This window comes from Equus quagga, chromosome 2 (genome assembly GCF_021613505.1).
Source record: "Equus quagga isolate Etosha38 chromosome 2, UCLA_HA_Equagga_1.0, whole genome shotgun sequence".
NCBI lineage: Eukaryota > Metazoa > Chordata > Mammalia > Perissodactyla > Equidae > Equus > Equus quagga.
The window spans coordinates 31,362,182-31,382,246 of NC_060268.1; the positions used below are offsets into that span (position 1 = coordinate 31,362,182).

A 20,065-nucleotide genomic window follows, 5' to 3' on the forward strand; every position below is an offset into this window, starting at 1 on the left:
GATTCTTTTCTTTTTTTTTTTTTGAGGAAGATTAGCCCTGAGCTAACATTTGCTGCCAATCCTCCTCTTTTTGCTGAGGAAGACTGTCCCTGAGCTAGCATCCATGCCCATCTTCCTCCACTTTATATGTGGGACGCCTGCCACTGCATGGCTTGACAAGTGGTGCCATGTCTGCACCCAGGATCTGAACTGGCGAACCCTGGGCCACCGAAGCAGAACGTGTGCACTTAACCACTGTGCCACCGGGCCGGCCCCTCCACCAGGATTCTTATGATGATGATGCTGCTTTGGTTTTTTAAAAAATCAGAGTTCAGAAAAGTAGACATGTTAAGACTGGTGATTTCAGGTGTTTTGTATCCTGAAATAGGTTTTTTAGATAACTTTTAGATAATATGGGCTGTAGCATAACAAGCTAATTGTCCTGATATATATGCACTTGATCATACCTACTTCTTTCTCTAAACATTAGGCACCAGTTTCTGCTATTGATCGTGTTATTTAGTGAAATTCCTGATTTTATCCTTAATGAAGACTAAAACCTTCTACAGTGAGTTTTAGCTGCAGGATACTGGCTAGTCTTTATGTGCTTCAAATTCTCTACCAAGAATGGTAGATAAAGTGATTATCAAAGGAAATACAGAAAAAGGCGATTGCTATGGACGAACTAAGGGAAATAATAAGGCTCTTCAGAAAAACTATTTACAGAAGCAGTTTTGCAAGTGAGTACCACCCACAGTCATTTCTCTCTCTCTCTCTCTTCTCCAGGGCACATGGCGAGAAACTAAATAAAATCTTTGTTCTTTACCATTTACCCAGGATAAATGAAATATATTGAGCAAATGCCTATTTGTAAAACTATGTGACTACTGTTACAAAACAATATTTTCAGTTCATTTTTCTGAGTGCATTTACCTGTTGTGAAAAGGTGTACATTTATTTTTTATTTGAACTACCATTTTGACTGATAAGAGTATCACAGGCTTTTGATTATAACCTGGTTATATTATAGCCTAGGAGTAGCTTAATTTAGGAAGGCCGTTAAAAATAGTCACGTTATTGCCAAGTTGTTCCTATTACAGGAGGTAATTTGGTTAAGATAAATGTCATGTTGAGTAATATTTAGGACAACTCCTAGTCTTAGGCAAACCTGGGTGTGCCCTCGCTAATGAGATAGGCAGGAAAAATGTTAAATGGGAGAGTTCAGCTATAGGACAATAGAAAGGTGCCCAGACATATCTCAGAGCAGTGTTAGGATGACTACACAATTTGGATTGCATACCCGGAAACGCCCTTCAGCTTAAACCCTTTTGCCAATTGTGATTTTTACAGACATGGCTAGTTTCATTCTAGTAAGTGCATGAACCTGTTTACTCCCAGATTTGCCCTTGTTTCAGCTTTTACATGTATTAATGAAGCATTTACAGCTTCTTGGAAGTTAGTCTTCAAATTACCAAATAAGCGTCAAGTAAAGATTGCCCCATGTTCCTTTAATTCTAGTAAGTGAAGAACAACAGTCTAGGTTGAACTTGCAGAGAACTACACAAAGATTCATTTCTACTCATCTCAAATATAGGAGGGTGTTCAAAGAAAGAGTCCTGACTTGACAGGAAAATGCACATACATCATGTATGCACAGCTCAGAAGGCAAGGAAGTGTACAGTACAGAAGGAGGTAATTCATTTTCGGGGAAAAAAAGTCATTTATATCCCCCCCTGTAAATCATACCTACTGTACCTGAGTTATCTGAGAAGTTTGTCTATTTTTATTCATAGATAGATTCCCTGGCAATTCCAGGTAGCTTGTTTTAGGCTACTCTACTTTGTTTTAGAACAAGAAAGTTAAAATTACAGAGTATTGAGAAGCATGAACATAGGTTCTCAAAACGTCAAAACTCTATCTCTGACTTTTCTCTTTTGGCAGTAATGTGATGTATCTTGGCCACCATTAACCCAGGCATTCATCTTCTCAACTATAAACTATATTAAGATCTAAGGTTCTCAACTTTCTTCTGTCCCAGCACACCTGAGAGATAGAGGCATTCTCATTAATGACGGTACCTGGGAGTCAGAATCTTGAGAAGGGGCGTTGGCATGATTTTAGCAAGAAAAATAGATGATACTGATAACCCCTCTCCAACTTTTCCTTTAGAATCACTAGAGTAGATCCATGATGACCAAAGTTCTTCCAGTTCTAAAAGTCTGTGATTCTTTGTCTACTCTTCCTTCCATGCTGTTATGTACCTGCTTCCCTATAGTGCTAGGGCCCAATTTTTCCCCTACATGAGAGAGCGGCTCTAATACATTAACTTACTGTGGAACTGTTAGTCCTACTTTGTCTTACGTGCAAGAACAACCCCATATTCATTACTTAGATAAGTAAGGCAAGTTTAAATTAAAAACTGGGAATTCACTTGCTGGTATGTTGGGGACAATATTTTAGAATACAAAAATTTGGAATTTTTTTTCAAAACTAAATTAAGGAAGAAGATCTTCTAAAAATATATCTTAAAATGCTCATATAGCATTTAAAACTTGAGTTGTAGGTTCAGGTTTCTACCTTACTTCTTCCTTGATTAGCGTATATAGAGTATACTCCAGTATGCACTACACATCAGAAGCCAGACTTTGTTAAGTGTTCTGATTGGTTATTTCTGTTGAGAATGCTTAAAGTGTTTGATTTAATTAAATTATTTATATGAAACATTTCTATTTATAAACACCATGGAAAATATTATTTGAATTTTGTATAAAATAGTAATTCTAAATCTTTTTGTATCTTGGACCTCTTTGGCAGTCTGAAGCCTACAAATTCATTTTCAGAATAATGTTTTTAAATGTGTAAAATAGGGGCTAGCCCGGTGGCATAGTGGTTAAGTTTACATGCTCAGCATCAGTAGCCCAGGGTTCACAGGTTCAGATCCCAGGTGCAGACCTACACACCTCATCAAGCCATGCTTTGGTGGCATCCTACATACAAAATACAGGAAGATTGGCACAGATGTTAGCTCAGGGCCATTCTTCATCACAAAAAAAACAACAAAAATAAATGCATGAAATAATATACACACATAAATACATATATAGGATTAAAAAGAACCCTATTATACTAAAATACATTTATGAAAATATTAAATTGGTAATCTAATAAGTGTTTCTTTATCATTGCATTGAATAAGACCTAGCAGCCATTCTAATAACTACTATAATTTCAAAGTAGTAATGGACCTGAAAGATACTATGAGATATATGCAACAATTGTAATATGATATGAAAATAACTGCTATTTATTGTTGACAAAAATCGCAAATACTTTATGTAGTTTGTTGCATACATCACATTTGGAGAAAAGATTAAACTTCAATTAGAGTTAGTGAAAATGAAGATGTAACTTTTTTCCAATAGTTCACAGACCCTCTGGTCCAAAATTATTTTTATTGCCCCAGACACATTTGAGAAAGCCAAATGTTATCCGCAATATCTCAAGAGACTTAATCTTAGAGTAAAATGGAGCTCAGAGTCTTTTCCATATTTAGCCTTTAATGCTTTTCAAGCATTTAAAATAAACAAGTGGTTGGTTGTTAAATGGTGATTGTCAATATTTCTTGCATTAGCAACTTGGCTTATTGCCACTAATTTAATTATAGATTCCTGAAGGAAGAGATATTTATAAAAGCCAGTTTAGTCATTTCATCTTAAAGTCAAATCAGAGCATATGTGCTAGTAGTAATGAGTGCTTTACTTGTGTCTTGACTTTGAGCTGCCATGGTCAATATGTTCCTTTGTTAGTGAAGAGAAAATGTAACTCATGTCCTAGGCCCTGAATCAGCCTTCTACTTTATGGAACTATTATTGCTTGGTCAAATTTGTGTGATTATTTTTTTTACTTTTTATTGTAGTAAGATATATATAACACAAAATTTACCGTCTTAACCATTTTGAAGTGCACAATTCAGTGGCTGTTAGTTATATTCACAATGTTGTGCAAACATGACTACTATCTATTTCCAAAGTTTCTCATCACTCCAAGCAGAAACTCTATACTCAGGAAGCAGTAGCCCCCCCATTCCCCCCCGCCTCCCCAAGCCCCTGGTAACCTCTACTTTCTGTCTCTATAAATTTCCCTTTTCTAGATGTTTCGTAGAAATGGAATCATACAATATTTGTCCTCCTCCATCTGGCTTATTTCCCTTACCATAGTGTTTTCAAGGTTCATCCATGTTGCAACATGTATCAGAATTCGATTCCTTTTTATGGCTGAATAATATCCCATTGTATGTATATACCACATTTTGTTTAGTCATTCATCTGTTGAAGCACACTTGGGTTGTTTCCACCTTTTAGCTATTGTGAGTAGTGCAGCTATAAACATTGTCACAAAGTTCCTGTTTGAGCGCCTGTTTTCAGTTCTTTTGGGTATATACCTAGGAGTAGAATTGCTGGGTTACATGGTAATTGTATTGTTTAACTTTTGAAAGAAGCTGTGTGATTTTTTTTTTAAATAAATATCCTTTCATTAATGTTTCTTGAGCATTTAAAAAATTTTTTGCTTATTGCCTTGGTTGACTTTTGTTGCTGATTTTTAAGAAATTATTTGTTTTGGTCATTCATGTTTTCTTTTCTTTTCAATTGTTTGTTTTGCAGACCCGAGTCAGAACTCCATCACAGGGGAACACAGCCAGCTGTTAGGTATAGTATTACTGTGGGGACTGACGCTCTCTGAAGTCACCCCATTCCCCCTTATACTAACAGACATTACTCCCTTCTCTAATTCTATTTTCTATCCCTTCCTTTTCTACTTTTCATTCCTCAACTTTTTTTCCTGCTGTTTTTATTCCCAACTTGGTAAGTTTTAGGAAACTACTTCTGCAATTGATTGCTAAGACTCAATTTAGTTACATTAAAAAGTAATTTTACATAGTGTGTGGTTTAAAAAAATCTGTAAGAATTAGAGCTTTTTTCCAAAATAATTTTGGAAAGGATATTATAATACTCTACAATATCTTGAGCTTTGCAGCTATTTTGCCCTTTTTGTTATTTTTCTTGGTCTTTTGATCATCTTCTTTTTAATTACTGAAAGTACTTCATAAACAACATGGCTTTGGTGATAGAAATTGATGTTCTAGTTCCTTATCTATGAAATAAGTTATGGAAATGAATTAATCTCCTCTGGGTACAGCTTATTTAAATTTCAGTAAGCTTGTAATTTGACAAGAATTTCACAACATCTCAGAACTGATACATTTTTTTAAAATTTATATTTATTTATTTTTGAGGAAGATTGCCCTGAGCTAACATCTGCTGCCAATCCTCCTCTTTTTGCTGAGGAAGGCTGGCCCTGAGCTAATATCCGAGCCCCTCTTCCTCTACTTTATATGTGGGATGCCTACCACAGCATGGCTTGACAAGAGGTGCCATGCCCACACCGGGATCTGAACCGGCGAACCTCATGCTGCCAAAGCGGAACGTGCGCACTTAACTGCTGCACCACCAGGTGGGCCCAGAACTGATACATTTTTAAAACATACTCTGGTGAGGAATTCAGACAATAAAAAAAGTAAATATGAAGAAAGTAAAGTCCTCTAAAGTATCTCTTCTCCCCACTGCCTCTCCTCTACTCCCCTGAGGTACTTGCTGTTGATACTTTCTTGGGCATTCTTCTAGAAATTTTTAATTATATATGACTATCATTTTTTTCCTATCAATGGAGTTATACAGACCATTCTGTGACTTCCTTTTTTTCAATGACCATTTTATTTTGGACATCTCATATCAATACATAAAGATCTGCCTCATTCTTTGTGATAGTAGAGGAATACAATGGAATACTATTCTATAATTTTAGTCAGCCAGTTACCTATTCATGAGCATTTAGGTTACTTCCAGGTATTCTACTGTCACAAATTATGTTGCAGTGAACATCTTGTACGTATATCCTTGTATTCTCATTGCCAGTGTGTGGGATAAATTCCTAACAGTGGGATTCCTTGGTCAACGGGTATGTACATTTTCAAAAAGATACACCAACTTAAACTCCCACTGATAAGGAGTATGGAGGCATACTCAGCTCCCTATCATCAAAAGTAGGCATTATCAAACTTAAAAAATTTTCTTTACCTAATAGGTGAAAATGGCATCTTTAATTTTTATTTATGTTTCTTTAATTATGAGTGAGGCTAAGAACTTTTAAATATGTTAACAGCCATTTTGTGCGTGTGTATGTGTCTTTTGATTTGCAAAAAGTCCAAAGTAGAGAAGGCACTTGACTCGCTTGCTTATTAAAGGTTCAGAGTATTAGTTGAAGTGACTGGAATTCTCCTTTTCTGCTCTTTCTATGGTAAGGACGTAAGTTTCTAGTCTTAATTTTCATTCCTTTGAGTGAGTTTATGTGCTAGAACAATACCTGACACCCTCGGCACTCGATAAATATTTGTTAAGTAAATGGTTTGACGTCAGCATATAGCTAGAAATCTGAGCACCAGGGTCCTAGCTTTGTGGTATTAAAGCTGTCACTCATTTCTTTTTTATACTTTTATGTTGTTCATACTGTTCAAAATTAGTCTTCTCTATATAAAAATTTTATATTTGGATCAAGAATAGTTAAGATTTCATTGAAAGATTTTGCCAGACCATGAAAAGAACATATTCCCCGTAAACTATTAAATTGCTTCTGTCTCTGATAATGCCTGACAGGTAAAGAACTTTGAGAGTAGGGACTCGTGTAATGGAGGTAGGGAAGGACTTAGCTAATGAAATGGACAGTCAGGGGATTTGATACTGTTCCAGGACTAAGCTGGATTTTGTTTCCTATTAAGCACTGCAGTAAAAGATAGCAGGCAAATTGTAGGTAAAAAGGAATAGTATGTGATTGTGAAGAAAGAGTTCTCTTAGTCAGTACAGCCGAGACCCCTAATAGTATTTGCAAAGAGGCTACTCCAGACAATAATCTCATTTGGCAACCTATGGTTGCATTCAATTTTAAATAAACCTGGGAATTTATCCAGAGTCTTCTAGCTAGATTCTCAGATAAGTTCATCCTGCTGCCCAGGGTTCTCTCTCCCAGATTCATTAAGTCAGATCATATTCTTTTTGCTCATGCTCTTAATAACTAACATCTTTTGTCTCCCATCCTAGGTATCTTTGTTTTAATGACACCTCAAAATCCTTGAAAGACTGTTTTTTTTTTAAAAAACGTTGAGTTTGAGGCTGGCCTCGTGGCCAAGTGGTTAAGTTGGCACTCTCTGCTTCGGCGGCCCAGGGTTTCACTGGTTCGGATCCTGGGCGCGGACATGGCACCACTTATCAGGCCATGCTGAGGTGGCGTCCCACATGCCACAACTAGAAGGACCCACAACTAAAAATATACAACTGTATACTGGGGGGCTTTGGGGAGAAAAAGGAAAAATAAAATCTTTAAAAAAAAAAAAAGTTGGGTTTGCAAAAGAGTGAAAGATAATTTTTTGTTATATTTTCTAACCATTTTAGAGTTCCTCAGAAAAGGCATTGGTATTTTGAAATAAAATCTTGCCAGCTCTCTGTGAAAATCTCATTTAGAACAATTTGATCTAGTAGGTGAAAAACTGGTTCAGTTGCCTTGCCTGCTCAGTTGAATTTATAATAGCATCATAAAGACCTTCTAAATGTTTTTTCCTCTCAATGAGGTACAGTTATTTTAATATATCTATTGTTCCCACTGACTCGTCAGATCACTTGCAAAACTCAGGGTCAGGCTGAGGAGACTTATGGAAGGGTGAAGCTGCTGTTGTGATAAAAGAATCAAGCTGTATACTTAAGATTTATCAACTTCTCTGTGTGTGTGTGTAATAATTTTCAATTTAAAACATTTTAGAAATCAAGCAAATGAGCATTGGGCCCTGGCATTTTCACAGCAAGTTTTACTAAACATTCGAGGAAAAATAATCCCATACTTCTACAGTTTCTCTCAAGGAATAGAAAAATGAGTAAACATTCCCCAAATCAATTTGAGGCTTTCATAACCTTGATACCAAAACTTAACAATGATAATATGGGAAAAGCATAGGTCACTTTTACTTGTGAACACAGATACAAATATCCTAAACAAAATATTTGCCACCTGAATCAAGCAATATATTTAGGAAGTTACTCCTGTGACCACGTTGGGTCTGTGCTAGAAATACATGGTTGGTTTGCCATTAAAAATATATTTATATAATTCAGTATCTTAACAGATTAAAGGAGAAACATGGTATACTCATGTTAATAGATGCAGAAAAAGCATTTGATTTGAAACATATCCAATATTTAAATTCATGAGTTCATAATGATACTTTAAAATATTAATTGGTCACCATTGGAGTATTCTAGTGAACTACTTTATTATTCTGAGAATTGGTCAATAAAGGGAAAGAATGAAGTCTTTCTCTTGCCTCTAATTATACCAAGGGGTGATCAAATAATATATTAGAATGAATGTCTCCTTATAAAAGTATTTCATCTAATAAACAAAAGAAGCATAGCTAATAAATAGAATAAGAATATCACTATTTGTAACCCCTCTTAAATTAATGGTCTAGGGATTAATCATTAACGGTTACTAGTATCTCAAAAAGAAGGACAACCAGATGACACGTACCCCCTGATAGAACATCAAAATACCACTATGAAGAAGTTTTCCCCCACCCCCAAAAATACTGAATGTGGTTAAGCCTCTAGACTTAATTACCAATTTTTAGGAAATACAAAAAGCAGAACAACATGTTTAATGACAACACATGGATGCCATCGTCAAAATCCGGGCAGTCAGAAACTCTACTGAACAAATGACATGGTTTCGTCTACAAATAAATTGCAAAGAACAAGAAGAGAGAGTAAGCTATAGACTTGAGATACAGCAACCAGTCATAATGTATGCCTGTTATTTGGTACTGATTCAAGCTATACTATCAAAAACATAATGTACAGCATTTGAGATAACTTTTCATGTTCACATAGTCACATAGTTCAAACCCAAACCTGTGCCAAGGAAATTAAATACATTTGCTACTCTCCTCCTGCCTAGCTCAGACCAGCAAAGGCCATTTGACAAGATCAGGAGACTAAGGGAGAGACCTGAGATTTATCTTAGGCCCAAACTGTAGTGTAAGTGGTAATTGACAAAAGCAACGTTATAGAAATAATATCACCACAACGATAATGTTTTTATAAAGAGCAGGACATTTGGTATACCATTTTTCTTTTACAAAAAAATGTATAAAATATGGAAATCTGAAATCTTCAGTAGAACCAATAGTGACACTCCTATCAGCTTTCATTTGAATGATACAGTGAAACACCAGTAAGTTTCCCAGTAATGTCAGCATTATTTAGATAGTAAAGTGAGAAAAAAGAAACATAAGTGATCGGATGGGCTGTTTAATTCAAAGCATTACTGAGGCTAGTCTCCGTAGGTATCCTCCAAAGGAATCTTCTTAGGATTCTGGATAATCTTAAAACAGCCCTCGGATATGGATTTGGTTCTTAGTTCCTGCAGAGTAAAGGTTGTTTACTATTCAGAAACTTTAGAACTTCCATTCTATCTGGGATTTCTGGGGTCACAGTAGTGATCCAGACTTCTGAAGGCTGTACATCTGAAGCAGCATGATTTCCGACTAAGATATTCAGATGGAGAATTGATCTATGCCTTTCAGTATAACCTTTCCTGATTTCGTGGCTCATTGATTCATGCCTTTTCAATTAACCACTCTTGATGAGACCTTTGTTCCTAGCCTGGAAAGCTGTGACCTTTCGTGATGGACCTGGAGCTCTGTAAGACCTTCTCATTCCACAACACTGCCACAAGTAGATCCTGGGTAGGACAATCTTGGAGGCATCATTGGTCTCCTAAATGTAGACAAAGTCTCCACTCCCCGACACCCTCTCAAATATTAAGGAAGCAAGCAAATGGAAGCTGGGCCAGAAACAGCCAGGACCAGAGTGTCTGAAAGTTAAGGTGGTTGCACCTGAAATCTGAGACTATACAGGCCCCAAATGTAGAGGTGCCAGGGCTGCAGCAAGGAGAGCCAGAGCTGCTAGGAAGTGGCTTGGACCAGCAGGCAGTAGTATGAGGCAGGACTGTTCTGAGGCTGGATTTTTATAGCAACAACACTCTCAGGCTATTGAACAGCAGGGAAGTAGTATGCTGAAGCTGGGACTCTTCCTATAACCCTCAAGAGGGATGAAGTGGTCCTGAGTCTTAGATACAAAACTATTCAATGTCTAAGTCAATAAAGGATGCAATTAGGAAAATGAATATTCTACTCAGGAATAGAAGACTGTTTAGGGAGAAGGAAAACACATGGAACTTCTAGAAAAGAAAAATATATAATTATTGATATAAAAAATGAAGAGGTTACAGAGTAAATTAGAAACAGGTGAAGAGTGTTTGTGAACAAAAAGAAAACTACATCTAGACATATCTTAATGAGGCTGCAGGACACCTAAGGAAAGATCCTGAAAGCAGCCAGAGAGAAAGGACAGATCACCAAAGGAACATCAGAATGACAGAAGAATTCTCAACAGCAAAACAGGTGACAAATAATTCTTTAAATTGTTTGCAAAAATTTTATTATCGTACAATTGTGCTTAACAAGACACTCAGGAATAAGGGCAAAATAAAGACAATTGTAGGTAAATAAAAGCAGAGGACATTTTTCACCATGAAACTTGTTCTAAACTAGTGGTTTTCAACTGTGGACAGTTTTGCCCCCCATGGGATATATGGAAATGTTTGGAGACATTTTTAATTGTCACTACTGGAGGTGCTATTACCATCTAGTGAGTTGAGGCCAGGGATGCTCTTAAACATCCCCTACAGTGCATTGGGACAGTCCCCCACAACAAATAATTGTCCAAAATTGTCCAAAGTTTCATAGTGCTGAATTTGGGAAACCCTCTGAAGAAATTCTACAGAATGTACCTCAAGTAAAAAGAAAATGATCCCAGAAGACTAGTACTCTGAAATGCAACAAAGAACATTGAACAAATGAAATGGTAAACATGGACTTTTACTCAAATCAATGTTGTCTCTATGAAATAATTTTAGTGTCGTATTTGTGGAGTGAAAAAATAGACTACTGGAGGGGCCGGCCCGGTGGCACAGTGGTTAAGTGCGCACGTTCCACTTTGGCAGCACGGGTCACGGGGTTGGATCCCAGGTGCGGATCTATGCACCGCTTGTCAAGCCATGCTGTGGTAGGCGTCCCACGTGTAAAGTAGAGGAAGATAGGCACAGATGTTAGCTCAGGGCCAGTCTTCCTCAGCGAAAAAGAGGGGGTATTGGCAGCAGATGTTAGCTCAGGGCTAATCTCCCTCAAAAAAAAAATAGACTACTGGAAATATTGGACAATAATACTGTGGTAAGTCAGGAGGAGAGAGATGGAACTATAGTGTTCAAAAGTCTTTTTGATGTTTGGGAGGATGAAAAGCTTTTGTTCAGACTTTATCAGTTTGTTTTAGGTAAAATATGTGGTAAAACTTCAAGAGTAATTGCTACAAGAATAGAAATAGAGTGTGGGAACTCCAAGAGAAGAGAGAGAAGAAATGGAATAAGGGAAAAACAAACCAAAAAATCCAGAGGAAATGAGAATGAATCATAGAGAAGGAAGAACATATAGAAATAAAAAGATGGTGGAACTCAGGCCAAATATGTCAGTTGCTAAAGTTGATGGAGTAAACGATGGTTAAAAAAACAAATGGTCAGATTTTTAACAATCCAGCTATTTGCTGTTAACAAGAGATTTACCTAAAGCATAAAGACCCAGGAAAAATGGGAAGTTGAAAGACAGAAAAGGACATTTAATCAAAAGACAGCTGGTATAGTTATCATTATCTTTTGCCTTCTACTGTCTTAGGATTTATTCTGCTCTCTTTCTGGCTTCGTAAAACAGGTACTTAGTTCATATAATTTTTATTCTTTTTACTTTGCTAATGTAAAATTTTAAGGCAATAACTTTCCTTTGAAGTGCTGCTTTTGCTGGATCCTCCAAATTTCAATATGTGGTGTTTTCATTGTTATTCAGTTCTTAAGTTTTTTTAATCTTTGATCCTTGAGTTGTTCGTCAGTGTGTTATTTTTTTAATTTCTAAATTTGCAAGGATTTTTTAATTCATCTTTTTACAATTAAATTCTAACTTAGTTGTTATGGACCAAGGTCATGGCCTATATTATACCTGTTTAAAATTTGTTTAGTCTTTAAGGTCTAGTACATGATAACTTTTTATAAGTTTTCATGTGTGTTTGATTAAAATGTATATTCTTTAATTTTGGATGCAAATTCTATGTCCATTAGTTAATGTTACTCATTGTATTATTCAAATCTCTTTACTCTTGCTTATTTTATCTGTCTCATCTATTGATTATTAGAGAAGTATGTTAAAATCTTGATGGTATATTTATCAATTTCTCACCATAGTTCTATCCATTTTTGCCTCAAATATTTTGAGGCATGGATGGATGGATAGGGGGATGGATGGATGTGGTAGGCTGCCTCTTAGATTGGTTCCCAATGATCCTTGCTTCCTGATATTTGTGCCCTTGTGTGATCCTTTCTCCTTTGAGTAAGGACTGGACTTAATGACTCCTTCTAGTTAATAGAATATGACAAAACCAATGGGATGCCACTTTCTAAATGAGATTATAGAAAGACTGTGACATCTGTCTTGCACTCCTCCCTGGCTCTCTTTGATGGCTTACTATGAGGGAATCCAGCTGCCATGCTGTAAGCTGTTCCATGGAAAGACCCAGGTAGCAAGGAAGAGAGAGAGGCCCTTGGCCAACAGCCTGAAAGGAACTGAATCCTGCCAACAACTGTGTGAGTGAGCTTGGAAGTGGGTCTTCCCCAGGCCTTCAGATGAGACTGCAGTCCTAGCAGATGCTTCATTAGAGCCTCATGGGAGACTGTGAGGCAGAGGGCCCAGCTAAGCCATGACCATATTTCTAGCCCAGACAAATTGTGAGATAATAAATGTGTTGTGTAAGCCACTAAATTTGGGAGTAACTTGTTAGCAGAAAGAGAAAACTAAACAATAGATAGATGTTTAAAATTATTATACTTTATCAAAATTAAGCCTTTTGTTACATGGTTGCTTTCTCATCCCTAATAAAGTTTTTCTCTTAAAGACAAATTTATCTGATAATAATAAAACTATATCAGCTTTCTTTTGGTTAATATTTGCCTGATATTGCTCTTTCCTTTCAGCCTTTGTGTGTCCTTATATTATGTCTCTTGTAAACAGTATATACCTGGGTTTTGTTGTTGAATTGGGTCTGTCAATCTTTCTGTTTTAATGAGTGAATTTAGCCTATTTGCATTATTGGTATTATTGATTCATTTGAACCATTCTGCCATCTTAATCTATTATTTCCATTCTTCCCACTTTTTCTGTTAGTTTTTTAGTTCCTTCTTTTAAAAAAAAAAAAAAGTGCTATTGGGGCCTGTCCTGTGGCCTAGTGGTTAGGTTTGGCGTGCTCTGCTTCAGTAGCCTGGGTTCAGATCCTGAGCATGGATCTGCACCAGTCAGTGGTGGCCATGCTGTGGCGGCACCCCACGTAGAAAATGGAGGAAGATTGGCACAGATGTTAGCTCAGGGTGAATCTTCCTCAGCAAAAAAAAAAAAAAAAAGAAATGCTGTCTATGTTACTCCAGTCCCCCAAACAAAGAAAAGAATATTAGCATACCCTCACATCACTCTCTCTCCCCGGCCCCAATACCCATCATGTTGTCATTATGTAGAATAGGTCAATGGGACAGGGAGGGACTATTCAATAAATGGATTTGGAAGAACTATCCATCTGCTAACTACATGGTCTGGCTTCTTACATTTCTAACTACTCTCTCCTCACTCTGCTTCAGCCATGTTATTCGTTAAGTTTTATGAATCCATTAAGATTGTTTCTGCTTTAGGATCTTTTAAAATTGCTATTCTCTCTACCTGAAATGCAGGCTTTTCCTGACCATCTTATGCAGGAGGTGTGCTACTGCCAGCTCATACCAGCTTATGAGAGCCAGTTGTATGCTCTCTTCCCAAAACCATGTTCAGTGACTTCACATTAGTACTTTGAAATTGTCTATGTATGAATGCTTATACCACAGAAGTCAGCAAATACCATAAAATCAGAATTTTTTTTTTCATTCTGGAGATCCTGCTTACCAGCACACCACTGATCTTACCTGAAGTTGTCCTTCCCCTCCTCAGCCATAATCTATCCCAGTACCTGTGTCATTTCCTTCATTGAACTTACCACTTCTGGAAATTTTTTTTTATTTCTTATTTTCTGCCTTCTGTGACCTCAATATACACACGGTGAAAGCAGGGTCTTTAACTGCCTTGTCTACTGCTGTGTCCCCAAAAGCTAGAATAGTGCCCAGCACATCATAAGAACTTAATAAATACTTGTTGAGTTAATTGAATAAGTGAATTACTCAAAAGTAGTGTTAATTTTAAGCTGTGTCATTGTCTTTAGATCTTTCTGGAACCATTAAAGAGAGGACAAGAATTACATTTTCCTTTATTTTTTATTTTTTTGTTTTGTTTTGTTTTTTTGCTGAAGAAGATTAGCCCTGAGCTAACATCAGTTGCCAATCTTCCTCTTTTTTGCTTGAGGAAGATTAGCCCTGAGCTAACATCTGTGCCTGTCTTCCTCCGCTTTACATGTGGGTCGCCACCACAGCGTGGCTGACAAGTGGTATAGGGACACACTCGGCATCTGAACCCCTGAACCTGGGCTGCCGAAGCAGAGCATGCTGAACTTAACCACTATGCCCCAGGGCCAGACCCCACATTTTCCTTCCTTTTTGTAAGTTTTTATTATGGAAATTTCCAAAGGTGTAAGAAAATAGAGAGAACAGCATGATAAACCTCCGTGAACCCATCACCTAGCTTCAACAATGTTGCGAATCTGTTTTCAAGCCCCTACCTAATTTTTTCCTGGAATATTTTAAAGAAAATTTCCGGACATCATATCATTTCACTTACCCTTTTTTAAAAACATAACCAGTCCATATTCAGATTTCTGTGTTTCAAAAATGTTTTTTTACATTTGATTTGAGTTGGGATTCTAACAGGTTTCATATCCTGCAGTTGGTCTCTTAATTTATAAGAAAGAGTTCACTCTTTCTAGTTATTTATTTGTTTAAAAAATCAGATTGTCATGTAGAATTTCCCACATTCTGAATTTGATGATTGCATCTTTGTGGTGATGTCGAACATGTTCCTCCTCTGTCTTCTGTGAACTGGTAGTTAGATTTACAGGCTTGATTAGATTCAATTTTCATTCTTCTGGTAAGAACACATCATAGGTTACACAGTGTTATTTTCATTATATTACATCAGGAGATTGTGCTGTCCTGCTTTCAGTGATGTGAAGACTGATCTGTGGGTTCCAGATCACGCTGATCCATCCGTTATGAAGTTCTGCCCCTGCCTTTCACCTAATGGTTTTAGCAGCTATTGATGATAATTGCCTAGATCCATTATTTCATTAGGCTTTGAAAATTGGTGATTTTTTTCTAATTATATCATTCTAACTGCATCTATTAGCTAGAATATTTCTATAATGATGAAATTTTCTTTAACTATTTGGTTACCGTGAAATACAGTTGGTACAGGAAAAGCAGGAAATTGCTTAATTTTTTCCATTTATCATTTTTCAGAGTTATATCTTGTTTCCTTAGCAATTCCACAAAGGTGACTAGTTTTTTAAAAAAATCATTTTGGGTATTTCCATATTTGCATTTCAATCTATTGTGTTATTTATTTTTAGTGCTCATATTATCCTGCTTTTAGCCCGTGGGAACCCCTTCAGTTTGGCTTTTGTGTCCTTTGAGGTGACCCAATTATTTTGATAGCCTATTGGCTATTTTTCAAGCTCACCTTATATGTTTAAGTTTATACGACTTTAAATTAATTTCCTTAATTTTTATTTTGGTGTCTTATTTCCCAAGAACTTAAAATCTTAGTTCTTAATAACATTCACATAATTTTTTATTTTCTCTTTCTCTCCTACCAGACGATTGTAATTATATACTTTTTGTATAATTATATATAATTATAGCTTTTACACAGTAAAGAACCAAAGTTGAGAAAGTGCTCAGACAACAATCCGTTTTTTTTTTTTTTTTTTTCCACAGCTGCGTCACCAGATTCTTGTAGGGTGCCTCTTTTAACATAAATATGTGGCAAGGGTTTGTACAAAAATAATACTTGGTTAAATAACCTAATGTCATTTATAAAAAGTTGGAGAGCCCTGGAAGCAGAGCACTTTGACTGCCGTTGTCAACAGCAACAGTATGTAAAGTGGCCCCTGTCTACTAGCATAGTGTTGTACACTGAGTAGGTACTCAGTCAGTATTCTATTTTTTTCATCCTAGATTTGAGTGATGTCAAGAGTAGGGTCTCTATAGGCCAGAATCCTAAAAAGAATCTTGTTTCCACAGGTCTTCAGATTAAGAAAAGGAATGACCTATGTTTCCTTCTTAGAGATTTGGTTTTGCTCCTGTTGGAGAGGGAGCCACATTCTCCAAGCAATGCTGATTAAGTTCTGCTGCTCTCAGATTAAAATTTGCATATGAAAATGGATTCTCTTTATACAGAGGCAACATGCAGTTATTTGGTACTGATGCTTCTTCAATACCAGTGAGAAACTAACTTGGTTTAATTTCTTTCCAGATGATGGGCATAAGAAAGCTCGAAATGCTTATCTCAATAATTCCAATTATGAAGAAGGAGATGAATATTTTGATAGAAACTTGGCACTCTTTGAGGTAATATTTGGGAGAAAACTAGGGCGGAGATTTCAAGATAGCTGTTTTCTACGACATTTAGTTTTAAAATGGTACAGGCTGGATAATTTAATAATTAATTGTTAAAATACAGTAGTTATAATGTCATTGTAGTTCATCTATATAATCTAATCAATTATTGCTGATTAGTGAGGAACTTTGAATTTCTGTGAAATGAGGAGGAATGTTGACACCACAGGCATATAGAGAACCTTGCTATCTAATTTAGCTAGGATTTAAATGTTTACTTTGGAATTATCTTCTAAGTAAAAAATAGTGTTTTTTCAACTCTGTGTTTGGGAAGACTATCATTTACCTTAGAAGTACTAACCAAAAACCAGTGTAGGAAGCAGGCTGCTAGATTAGGAGGACCTGTATGTCTTATCTGACTGACAGCATGGACTCTGATGGAGTCTGCGGCTGAGTTCTTTAAAGGAGGCTGGGTTTAGTCCAGCACTGCCTTTGTCTAGCTTTGGACAATGATGTGTGTGTCACTTCTCTCGGTATACCTATTTTTAAAATATTTTCTCTCAGCTTCCTTCAAGAAACGGTCTGAAGTGAATATTTAGTGAAGTCACAAAAGTTTTTCATCTGTGCTTGATGCTGTAAATAATAGTCTTGAATGTTAGTAGCCTAAAGAAAGGGGGTTTTGTGCTTAAAGATCACATTATCAGTGTTCTTTACAAGATTACTGCTGTCTGTAGGGACCAATGTGATTTTGTTTCTACTGTAAAGTTAAGCTATTAGATAGAATAATGAAGCTTTTCATTTAAGAATTTTATGAGGATTCATGTAGCCCTAATTAAGTGTGACATTTTAATGTAGGAGGAAAAGTCTCATTGATAAAGTTTCTTAAAATATTTACCTGTGAAATATTTTCTCATTTACTTTGTAATTTTCTGGTAGAGGGGTCATATTGATGCTTATTTACAGTGTGTTCTTCATCACTCCTTTCTTCCATATTTCTGGCTTTATAGGAGGAAATGGACACCAGACCAAAGGTGTCATCTCTCCTCAGCCGCATGGCCAATTATACCAATCTAACACAAGGAGCAAAGGAACATGAAGAGGCGGAGAACATCAGTGAAGGGAAAAAGAAGCCCACCAAGGTGCGGCCTTAGAATAACAAAGATAAATAAATAAGCCCCATATATAAGAAAGGAGGAAATATCCAGGGCATCACTCTGTGCTCCATAACTACTTATTGAATGCTTGATATTTGCCGGGCACTGTTCTGGGCACAGGGGTAACAGCACAAACAGAACAATGTCCTGCTGTCATGCAGTCTGAATACTAGTGTGGGGAGACAGTCTTTAGGCTGTTTAACTGTGTTAAAAAATATAACATAGTAAGCACTGATAAGTGCTCTAACAAAATATAAGCTGGGTAAAGAGACTGAGACTGTCCAGCAAGGGCACCAGGGCAGAGGGTGTTGCTGTTTTAGAGACGTTGGTCAGGGAAAGCCCTTCTGACAGGGTGATATTTGAGCAGAGAGCTAAGGAAGGTGAGGAGTGAACCGTGACTAGCTGGGAGAAGAGCATTCCAGGGAGAGGGAACAACACTTGACAAGAAGAGGGTCCATGCCCATCTGCTGGTACCATCTCTCTATGGCGAAATGGTTGAGTTTTTTAAAGACCAAATAGCAGTTTTTCTCAAAATCAAAATATGGAACAATATTACAGGCTAGCTTTCTGCTTGTTCAGGGGTAAAACGACCCTTAGATCTTCATCTTACCAACTACCTTTGCCAACTACTGTGAAGGATTTATGCCAAGTTCTGAAGGAATTCCATTAAGTCATTATTCTATTTTTAGATGAGAAGAGAAAGCTAATAGCTTTGGAGAACAGAAAATTTTAAATTGTTGGGGTTACACTTAAAAGTTCATCAACAAATGTTTATGTAAAAACGTGTAGGGACCTCGGGCCAGCCCCATGGCCTAGTGGTTAAGTTCGGCGTGTTCTGCTTTGGTGGCCCAGGTTCAGTTCCCAGATGTGGACCTACATGACTCGTTGGTGGCCATGCTGTGGCAGCAATCCACATACAAAATAGAGGAAGATTGGCACAGATGTTAGCTCAGGGGAATCTTCAAGCAAAAAGAGGAAGATTGGCAACAGATGTTAGCTCAGGGCATATTTTCCTCCGCTAAAAAAACAAAGTGTAGGGACCTATGTAAAGTAAAAATGTATAGCTCTAGGAATAACAAAAGGTATGGTGATAGACATCTGTAATATGATGGAGATTTTCTATGTGTCTCTTTTAAGATAGTGCTTAAACTTATTATCTATGCTTTGAGATTAATATAGTAGTTAGCAAATTTTCATATAAAGGTAAAGAGATAAAAGCATCTCTTCTAGATGACTGTATGATTTTTTCATCTGTCAACCTCTTTCTTTCCAGATCCCCCAAATGGGTACTTTCATGGGTGTCTACCTCCCGTGTCTACAGAATATTTTTGGAGTGATCCTGTTTCTACGCCTTACATGGGTGGTGGGCACAGCTGGAGTTCTTCAGGCCTTTGCGATTGTCCTTATCTGCTGCTGCTGTGTAAGTCCTGAGTGGCTCCTGGAGATCACCTGCAACATTGCGAGAGCTCAAGAGTATATGCACTTGACCTCTTGGGGAATAAAACAAATAATAGTAGGGCAAGAGTCATGATCTCAACAGGAGAAATTATTTTGATGTTAAAATCTAAAGGATGTTAGTTATTTAGCGTCAGTTATTCTGTTTATATGTATAGTATGATGTACTAGAAATATAAAGGAGGACTCCTATGGAAGTAGAAGATACAGTCCCCATCTTCAAAGAATTCAGAAGGCAAACCATTTGAGCTTGATAGCACCAAGGTTGTGACAGGAAATGTGTTAGAAAATGTGCTGTACTACTCCAGTGTAGTATTGAGAAACAAAACTGATTGTTGTTTGGGATGAGGGGTATTTGTTTTGTTTTGAAGTCTCATCTGTTATCCCTTCCCCAGAAATTCAAGTGTTCTTTCCAGGTCTTCTCTCCACTCTCTGGAGAACGTTCTGATTTTCCTTTAGTTTAGACTGTTCTTATCTGTGTATCCCAGCCACATCTATCTATTTTATTGTAAGTTTCAGTGTCTACTGACCACTTTATTATTACCATTATACTCTCTCTGTGCGTTATGCTCAGCTAAGTACTATGCAAAGCAGGTACACAGGCATAGTCTCTATAATAACTTAGAATTAATGGTACTACCTTTTTTTTTTTTTTTTTTTTTATTAGTTTCTTAGTCTTGAAACTTCAGGGC

General features: G+C 36.8%; 1 protein-coding gene across 2 annotated transcripts in view; it reads left to right on the forward strand.

The window, feature by feature from the left end:
• Nucleotides 1-20,065, forward strand: part of SLC12A6 (solute carrier family 12 member 6) — an 82,225-nt gene that overhangs the window by 38,277 nt on the left and 23,883 nt on the right. For both annotated transcript variants that reach the window (XM_046652177.1, XM_046652179.1), the window contains exons 2-5: nucleotides 4,641-4,685; nucleotides 16,682-16,776; nucleotides 17,772-17,903; nucleotides 19,192-19,338. In XM_046652177.1, the coding sequence (XP_046508133.1) occupies nucleotides 4,641-4,685; nucleotides 16,682-16,776; nucleotides 17,772-17,903; nucleotides 19,192-19,338 (419 nt within the window). The remainder of the gene's footprint in view (nucleotides 1-4,640; nucleotides 4,686-16,681; nucleotides 16,777-17,771; nucleotides 17,904-19,191; nucleotides 19,339-20,065) is intronic.